This window comes from Alosa sapidissima, chromosome 10, assembly GCF_018492685.1.
Source record: "Alosa sapidissima isolate fAloSap1 chromosome 10, fAloSap1.pri, whole genome shotgun sequence".
Taxonomy (NCBI): Eukaryota; Metazoa; Chordata; class Actinopteri; order Clupeiformes; family Clupeidae; genus Alosa; species Alosa sapidissima.
In genome coordinates this window covers 35,581,515-35,591,514 of record NC_055966.1, presented here as the reverse complement: position 1 = coordinate 35,591,514, position 10,000 = coordinate 35,581,515, and the positions used below count along the sequence as shown (strand labels likewise).

Below are 10,000 nucleotides of genomic sequence, written 5' to 3'. Positions count from 1 at the left end.
CCGAAGCTGGAGAAGAGCGTCAGCGGGAGCAGCCCATCCCGGGATCAGCTCCTACTCACCGTGGCAACGCTGTTCCTCGCCGCCCTCTCCGTCTCCTAGCAACCGCCTCCCTGCCATTGCCACGGCGCCCAGACCCCGGAAATCAGATGCTGGAAGCGGTCCTGGGGCGGGTGCATGGATGGATGGATGGATACATTGAGAGAAAATGGAGGAGTGGAGGGAGAGACTAAAAGACTCCAATGAATGAATAAATGGATGGATAGATGGATGGATAGATGGATTGATAGTGGGGACAAGAGGCCAGAGAGTGGACCGTGTGGAGAGAGCTGGACGAGGCTGGACTATGGATGGACATGTCCGTAGGGTGCTCATGTGCTTAGTAGCAGCGTGGACAGTGTGTCTTGCTGGACTCGCACACCTTTAACTTGCTCAGTGTGTGATGCATTAGATGCCTTTCTCTGTGCCGTTTGTATGTGTGTGTGTGTGTGTGTGTGAGTGTATGGTGAGCTGTGTGTGCTTGTGTGTTTGCCTGTGTGTGTACGGAGGTGTTTATGTGTGTGTGTGTGTGTGTGTGTGTGTGTATGTGTGTGTTTACTTGCCAAAACCATAGCATCATGTTGCAGAGTAAGCCTCTGCCCCCCATGCCTTACCCCCTCTGTCTTTCTCTCACACACACACACACACACACACACACACACACACACACACCCACACACACACACACACAGACACACAGACTCACAATTACATTGGCAGCTCAGATTGTCAGATTGTGGAGTGCAAAGGGATGTCACTTTTGTCTGAATTGGTGTTTATAGAAACTGTCATCAGAATGATCATTCTCTCCATGGTCCAGTTCCATCCTATAAATGACCAAATATAGCTTGACTATTCTGTCCATGGTCCATTTCCATCCTATAAATGACCAAATATAGCTCGACTTTTGCCTTGTAGACATTCTATTGGATGCTTTACATCTGCAGTCATGTAGTGCCTGCAACCGCCATCCAGTGATGCACTACTTTATTTTTAGTGGGGCCAGAGAATGGGTGTCATCCTTGAAGGAAGCTGAAGCTTCCACCAGCAAACCAGACAGTAAAGACAAATAAAATGTTACTTTGATTGATTTTGCAGTTAAATGCAAATCTGTTATGGTGCCATGCCAAGGGGCTGGGAGAGACCCAGAAAAAGTAGTAAATATTACAGCTGTGTGAAAAAATATCTCGATATTTTATGGGATTTTGTTGATAACGATAATTAGGCGATATCTTTTTGATAGCAATAAATAGGATTAAGATTATCGTAGACGATTAAAAATTGCACACCCCTACATAATACATCAGCACATCAACAGGTGCACAACACACAGATACACACAGTCTCACACACATTGAATCAGTGGATGCCTTTTGAACATGACCCCACAATTATGAGCAAAGATGAATATACACATCAGCAAGATTGCTAAATATGATGATGACTTTGGTTTTGTGTGCCTGTTAGTGTGTGTGTGTGTGTGTGTATGTGTGTGTATGAATGTGTGGGTAAATCTCAAAATAAAAAGCATTTCTTTGAGGCCAGCACACATCTGTATCATCTTGTACTAAGCTACTATAACCAAGCAACCCTTTGTCATGAATGTGGACTTCACTATCAGGTGGAGAAGATGTACATAAACCCTTTATATATATTTTTCTTTTGAATCATTCGATTGGACGATTGTATTTCAATCACTCCTCCCTCTCGACCGTTGCCGTGGACGACACAGCTTGTTGATGGATCTGGGAGCTGTGGGGAGAACTTTCGATGCCAAACCAATCAGATTGCTGGACTGGGTTGCTATAGCTACAAACACTTAATTTCAATCCCTCACCAGTGTCTTGTTTTTCAGATGGACTTTCATGGTTGTATTCATGCTACTAAATGAAGGGTTATGACCCATAGTAACCAACAGCTTGTAGGTGATGCATTATCATGCAAGTATTATGAATAGTGAAGAGAGAGAGAATGAGGATGGCAGGTGAAAGGCAGCAGCGAGTTTTGAAAAGTTTGATTATCTTTCACTCTCTGAACTTAAAAACAAAAACAAGTTGCCGTGATGTTGCTATAGGGATCACCCACGGTGTTGTGAGCCTATGAGCAGTAATCTTCAAAGGCTCAAGGAACTAAGGGTCATCACCAGCCTCAACAAATTTGTACAGCATATTTGATATGGCAAAGTAATCTCAGCTCCACTGCGGCAAGGCAACCTGGAACCTGAGGAAGCTGGGTGTTCTCATGTTGAATTCACATTACTTTGCTACCCAGACAACTCACAACATGAGATGTGTATGTGAGTTTACACCATGTTGTTTTTTTCCTTGCAGTAATTGCAGCAATCAACCATTGGTATGTCAGGTGGTTGAACAGGTGGTTCAAACCAACAATATAATGTAAACTCAAAGGTGTCGTCCTTGATTATGATACATTGTACTGCAGCAAATGCAGAACAAATCTCCTCACATTCCTCCAGCAGTGTGTTTGCCAAAAAATAAAAAAATAAATAAAGATAACACACTCATGCTCTAAGATTGCTTCAGGAGCACAGCAAGGGGAGGTGTATTTGATTGGCTATTGAGCTCAGATATTAACGTGCTATCCCCAGGATCAAGGACTACACCTTTAAGTGATGTGGTTAAAGGTTTTAATCCTGATTCTGGTTTCGCTCAGGCATTAATAAGCATTTATTCTCTGTTGTTTTGACGCCCTGTTGGTCTGAGTGACGAAGGCTATCAAAGTGCTTTAGAGATGAGAGGGGTGACAGTGGTGGTGGTGTTGGGGAGGGTCCTTAACTCAGGCCTTACACTCCCCACACCCCCCCCCCCCCCCCCCCCTCACAGCACATGGACGGGTTCAGTACTGTGTTTAGTCCCCTTGATTATCTGATCTATTTTAGAGCGTTAGAGGCTAGCGTCTCATTTTAGAGCGTTAGAGGCTAGCGCCTCATTTTAGAGCGTTAGAGGCTAGCGCCTTACCCACCAACTGCAAAGGAGCAGCACTACAGAATAAACATGATCTTCACAACCTTCAGAACCACATAGCAGGGCAGAGCAGCAACAAATGCAGCTTACTTATCTAGATCAAACACACACACATACGCACACACACACACACACATGTTAAGGCTACTGATGACCAACTGTCAGTGTCACTTCTTTAGTACTGTACTGTAATGTGGCCGTTTTGTGTGTGTGTGTGTGTGTGTGTGTGTGTGTGTTTGTCCATGTGTTTGTGTGTGGGTGTGTGTGTGTGTTTGTCCAAGTATGTGTGTGTGTGTGCACAGTACTGCAGAAAATAAACTGTAGCCTCGCAGGACATAAGGACTAAAAAGGAAAAAAAGTATTTTGGACAGAAAAATATGAACACATATACAATACTTTCAGATGAACATTAATAATAGGATATTACTTGGATTCTTCTTCTCTCTATCTCTCTTTCTTTCTCTCTGTCTTTCTCTTTAAAAATTAACATATTGTACAGTTGTCAGAGCTGATTGTGTGTTTGTCTGGTGTGATCAGACTTCTCATCGGTGGCAGCACCACGTGTTTCTTGCAGACTCTAGAGGAAGTGAAATGGATGAGGTGAGGAATACTGAACCATGGGAAGTCACATAAGCATTTAGACAGAGTTTTACTCAAACTTTGTTTGTCTTTATGAGTTATTGTTGATATTTTAGTGTGTGTGTGTGTGTGTGTGTGTGTGTGTGTGTGTGAATTTGGGATGTATGTGTGCAAATTTTGACTGTATTTTGAATTGATGGAAATTTTCTGAGGAGTGCTTCAGAAACATTGGAGATAGTCACTCTTTAAACATTGCACTTAAAATAAGTTGACACGAGTGTGTAATTGTGTGTGTGTGTGTGGGGGTGTTCTGTAGTGTGGTATGTTGAACATTACTTATGTGTTACAGGAGTTAATTTCCTTTTTTGGATGGATGCAAGTTGATTTGTGTGTGTCTGTATGTATGTATGTATGTGTGTGTGTATGTGTGTACTGTACGTGCGCCTGTGTGTGAGAATGGTGTCCACATGTAGGAAAGTGTGAAAGTTTTTATTTTATTAACATTACGTACAAATGTGTGTGATAAACGATTGTTTTGTTGAGTGTAGTCCATGCATGTGTGTGGGAGAGACTGGGGAAAATGACAAGCATTTATTAGTGTTGGAAACAACCAATTTACAATCATGTTTACTTCCGCTGGAATGAATTAAAGAACTTGAATAAAAAATTAGCTGTAAACTTAAACCATAACAAAAAGAGTTATAATAAGAATCAAACGATAAAAATGACATGCTTTGGGCTCCTACTTTTAACATGTTGCCTGTGTTTTTATTCCGCAACACATTTGTGAACACATTGCTCTTAAACATCCATACTGGGAATTACACACAAATTCACAATAGAATTCACCATAGAAATTCACACAAAGACACAATAAGGCCCACTCCAGAAGAACATAACAAAGACAAACATCATAACAGCTTTACACAAGACATGATCAGTTCTATAACTCACATCTGCTCATAAATTGTTTGTTTTTTTAGTTATTACCCATATTTTACAGAAACTTACAAAGGACACACACACACACACACACACACACACACACAGAGAGAGCGAGACAGACTCACACAGTTAATGGGAGCACATTAATGACCAGCATAGTCTGAGTCAGGCTTTGAAGCAGACGGAATGTTCTCATAAAATGCAACAACAATGTAATGACAACTGTCATGGAGATCCATGAGCTGCATCAAGGTTATCTCACACACACACACACACACACACACACACACACACACAGCGGCTCAGATTTACCTGACGGCACTGCATGTTCTCTCACGTCACTCAAAGATATTATTCCTTCTTTCCTACAGTCCCTCACACTTTCCTTGTGTATGAGTGTGTGTATGTGTGTGTGTGTATGACTGAGTGAGTGTGCGTGTCTGTGTGTGTTTGGTGTTTGGCTGTGTGTGTGGGTGTGACTGACTGAATGATCGTGTCTGTGTGTGTGTGTGTGTGTGTGTGTGTGTGTGCGTGTGACTGAGTGAGTGATCGTGTGTGTGTGTGTGTGTGTGTGTGTGTGTGTGTGTATTTTAGCTTATATAGAGGGCAAACTGACACAAACGTGTGTCCAGAGGGAGATGGGGTGAATAGGGACTGCTGACTGCAGTGCTGTGCTATCTCCCTCCTCCCAGATCAGTCCTGTAATGAGATTTTTACATGTCAAAGGCCGCTTACACACACACACATTAACACATAGATAGACAGACACCTCCATTGCCCTTTAAACAGCATGTGATACCTGGAGCAGACGGCTCCTCGTGGATCCCATCACTAACCTCGAGACAGCTAGCAAATATCATTTTGACACACACACACAAGTCTGGCACACACACACAGACACGCACACACACGCCTAGCCTTATCTCCCAATATCACTTACCCTTCATCTCAAAGGCAGTGGATTAGATATGCCACTCGGTGCAGAGAGACTTGAAATCCGAATACATGCAGATATTCCTCCTGACAGCTCTAGCGAAGAAAGACATGTTTGTTCATATCTGTCTGCCATTTCCTGTTTTTCCATCAGAGAATTTAACAATTTCACGACATCCTAAAAGCTGCATCATTAATTATTGGAAATATTGGAAATCTTTTTTTTAATGAATAGATTAATTGACATAGCCTACATTCTTTTAGAAAGTTAATATAGGCTTACTATTTTCATAATTGCAGGACAGTCTCTTTGAAGTGTTGTGGGGAATCAAAGAGGGGGTTGTTCCATACTGAGACGTGCACACCTGAGACAACCTCCTTAAAGTTACCTGGGAATCAGAATGACATGAGCAAACGCCTGGCGGGCGAACAGATGCGCGCCATCTGAATAATAGCCCGTCTGCCGGCTCCGGCTAAATTTAGCCTGACGTGTTGTGGCCGGGGGAGCTACCTCGTGCCTATAGGCTCGTCTGTTGTTGGCTACAACGCTCCAGAAAACCCCGCGAATAGGTCACACTCTCCCCACACACCGCTGTGAGTCACCGCCGTCTGCCGCACAACCTGGAGCACACACGGGCCAGATGCAGACATCCCCTCCACCTGTGCCGCCAGCGAACCAACCAGGCGTGGCTGCGAGCACGTCTCAAACCAAATGCACTCCACCGCGTTGTGCTAGACAGTCGGAGATCCATGACTAACCTTTGCCAGCAGACAGGTCACAGACATAATGTCCATTGTGCTGCTAACACCAAGGGAAGACCTGTGGACACAGCTGCTGCAGAATACTGGACACTTATTCATCTCAGCAGATATGTCTATCCAGCCGCGTCCACATAAGGGCAATCCTTAATCACTCTTAGTCACTTTTAATGCACTTAGAAAGACATTTTAATCAAGAGGGTGGACATGATAACACTGTCTGGTTGTAGAAATGTTAAGCAATGTGTAGTTCTCACCACAGAGGGGCGCTGTCCAGTCATACGGTTTGTGAGGGCAGCCCGTGGGATATTCATCCATTATGCAAAATAAATAAATAAATACATTCTAAGAATAGCTGTTGTGTAAGAAGGTCCTGGGCAGATTACGAGACTGGGATTATTTTGGTGGTTTATGATATAAGCTCCTTGTAGACCTCGTTTATTGTGCATTAGTGTTTTTTAGGTTACTGGGGGAAGAGAAAGGAGCCTGTTCACTTCATGCAAGTCAAAACATACACTAATGGAGGTGTTGCAGAGACAAGAAAAGCACCCTATAAATGCAAGCTATTCCAAGTCAAATATGATGTTCTTTCAACTGCTTTAGCTAAGATTAGGCCACTGAAACATGCCAATCCAGTTAGGTTGAAGAATGTGAGAGGCAGAGGCGGACAGAGTACACAGCTTCATTACTTGAGTAAAAGTACAGATACCCTTTGCTAAATTTTACTCAAGTACAAGTACAAGAGTCAGATGTCTACTTAAGTAAAAGTACAGAAGTACTTGTTTTTAAAAGTACTTGAGTATCAAGAGTACAAGAGTATATTTTCTAAATATTGCATTACTACTGGCACAGTGCTTACATTTATGTACAGAAACGTCCTACATGGAGTTATGAAAAATGTTAATGTTAATATTACCTTGGAGAATGCAAAAGGAATTGAAAGTAAAATCAAGTCATTTTCATCTTTTTACCATGTTGCTAGGGATGGGCAGTATTTCTAATACATGTATTTTAAATACGTATTTCAAATGCAAAATACTATTTTGTAATTGAAACACTTGAAGCGAAAACTATCATTAACTTGTTCAGAAAATTGAAATAGTCTGGCGAGGTGGGGCCACGGGTTGGCACATTCCCGGGATGGACCTGCTGCGTCTTCATCCATTGTTTCGTCCATGGTTTCGTCTCTTATCTAAATCTGACCATGGAGTTGACTTTGGCGGAAAGCTGAAGGTGATTGCTGATAGGCTGTCCCAATCAGTAGCGCCTGCACAATCCAATCACATTTGAGAGGGAAACAACAAATTGAGGGTTTCCGAGATTTTTCTTTTTTCCTTTTTTTTTAGAAGAAGTAACGGGTACTCACGGTTATGGATAGAAATGTAGTGGAGTAAAGAGTACAATATTTGCCTCTTAAATGTACTTGAGTAAAGTCATGAGTACTCCCCAAAAATTATACTCGAGTAAAGTACAGATCCCTCAAAATTGCACTCAAGTACTGTACTCAAGTAAATGTACTCCGTTACTCTCCGGCTCTGGTGAGAGGGCATATTGATGTGTTTGTTGCTGTTAAAGTAGAAAGCACATTTTTTGTTTACAGATAACAGGGAGTCTTTCTTCTTGTCCGTAAAGCTGTGCTGGCTTGAGGTTTTGTAGACAAAACAAAAAGGCCTCTTCATGTAAGCCTATTGCGATAGCCGACCTGTGTTTTCACGTGTGCCAGGCTGGTTTTATAGCGAATGTTTACTAATGACTGTATTACAGAGTCTGCATCGCGAGGCTGGAGAGAGTGAGAGACAGCAGGAAGACCGTGGAGGGAGAGAGAGACAGCAGGAAGACCGCGGAGAGAGAGAGAGACAGCAGGAAGACCGTGGAGGGAGAGAGAGACAGCAGGAAGACCGTGGAGAGACAGACAGCAGCGGAAGTCGCGATTTCACAGAAGAAGCCTCATCAGAGCTCCACTGCGAGGTGGTTTCCGTGGTGATTCAGGAACACGGGGTGGTTTCCGTGGTGATTCAGGAACACGGGGAATCTGTTATGAGAATTTAAATAGGACCCGCCCACTCACCCATATGGCCCACTCATAAATCACATCGCACTTTGCACAGATTTGCATAATTGCATTTTTAACAAGCCCTCTCCTCAGGGCCTACACACAGGGAAGCCCAGACATTCATCTAGGAGACCTGGGACTGTGCGCGACGATGAGAAGCCCCAGGAAGACCTACGAGGCGAGCAGGATGTGTGTGTATAATAGCCCAAATAAAACAGCCTCATTTGCACATTACATCCAATTGCCTGTTCTTCACACAGACACTCATACAGAGACACACACAGGCTCTCGCACACAAACGCAAAGGATTCAAGAGACTTCATTTAAACAATTTATTTTTCAAAACATTATCTTGCCTGGATAATGCATGTTAAACAGGCATGATCCTTTATCTACAAGAGTAGGCCTATCAAATGATTACACATCAGCTACTGGAACACTCACGAGCCGGTAACTCACGGCACAAATCTGACACTAATTGTATTAATAACGGGCGAATCACTTTTATTGGCAGCGGGATCTCGATATTTCTGGCCGCTAACATCATCTGGGCTGCCTGGCCGGCCATTTCCAGTCAGGACTATAAATACAAGACATCGACCCCGTCCCATCACATGCACCAACCCGTCTGACGCATACTGTACACATCACTCACTTCATCTGTCCATCCATCATCAGCCTCTCTCTCTCTCTCTCTCTCTCTCTCTCTCTCTCACCAGTGTTAGGCCTACTGGTGTGACCATCATGCAGTGTAAAAGCATGACCTCAGCAATGTCCATTGCATTCAGTAGTGCGAGGATGTGATGGCGTATAAAATGTTGTTCTTGATATTTTGTTGACACTCATTTCAGCTAAACACAGAACAAAGATATTACATCTCTTGTGCTATAAGCAATACATTTTCCATAATGGTCTAGAGCTCTCAACACCATATCCAAGTTGTCATACCAAAACAACCTAACGTATGTAAAATAGCACTTCACATAACACATGTTAACAACTTCTTGTTCTTCTACTTCAAAACAGCAACGAAAAGTGACCCCTCTGAGTAGTTCACTGGGGCTGGACTAATGACCTTAATGTTGCTAAGAGACCAACAGAAGGAGCGCATGAGGACCTCAAATGGCCCACGCCAGAGAGGGATATAGAACAGAGGGAGCGCATGAGGACCTCAAATGGCCCACGCCAGAGAGGGATATAGAACAGAGGGGGCGCATGAGGACCTCAAGAGAGGGATATAGAACAGAGGGAGCGCATGAGGACCTCAAGAGAGGGATATAGAACAGAGGGAGCGCATGAGGACCTCAAGAGAGGGATATAGAACAGAGGGAGCAGGGGGGGAAGAACAAGAAAGAAAAGAAGAGTGGTGCGCAGAGACAGGTGGGAGGTAAAAGAAGCCCATTGGCTGGCTGCCCCCTCCAGTCGTCTGTGAATGTGTCAGTCCTTCTGTTTCTGTCTCATGGGCGTCCCAGCCATCCCTGCCCTCTTCCACCCCATGTGCCAACGCTCTCTGTCTCTCTCTCCCTCTCTCTCTCTGTCTCTCTCTGCTCTTCCACCTCATGTGCCAGTGCTCTCCGTCTCTCTCTCCCTCTCTCTCTCTGTCTCTCTCTTAGTCTCTTTCTCTCTGTCTCTCTCTCTGTCTCTGCTCTTCCACCCCATGTGCCAACGCTCTCCGTCTCTCTCTCCCTCTCTCTCTTTCTCTCTCAGTCTC

The 10,000-nt window shown here is 43.7% G+C and overlaps 1 protein-coding gene across 1 annotated transcript in view; it reads left to right on the top strand.

Annotated features, from left to right (window-relative positions):
• Positions 1-4,465, top strand: part of efna3b (ephrin-A3b) — a 20,291-nt gene extending 15,826 nt beyond the window's left edge. Inside the window, exon 5 of the mRNA XM_042105891.1 lies at positions 1-4,465. This exon is cut by the window's left edge and continues 20 nt beyond it. Coding sequence (XP_041961825.1) covers positions 1-99 — 99 coding nt within the window. The 3' untranslated portion in view covers positions 100-4,465.
• Positions 4,466-10,000: the final 5,535 nt, after the last annotated feature.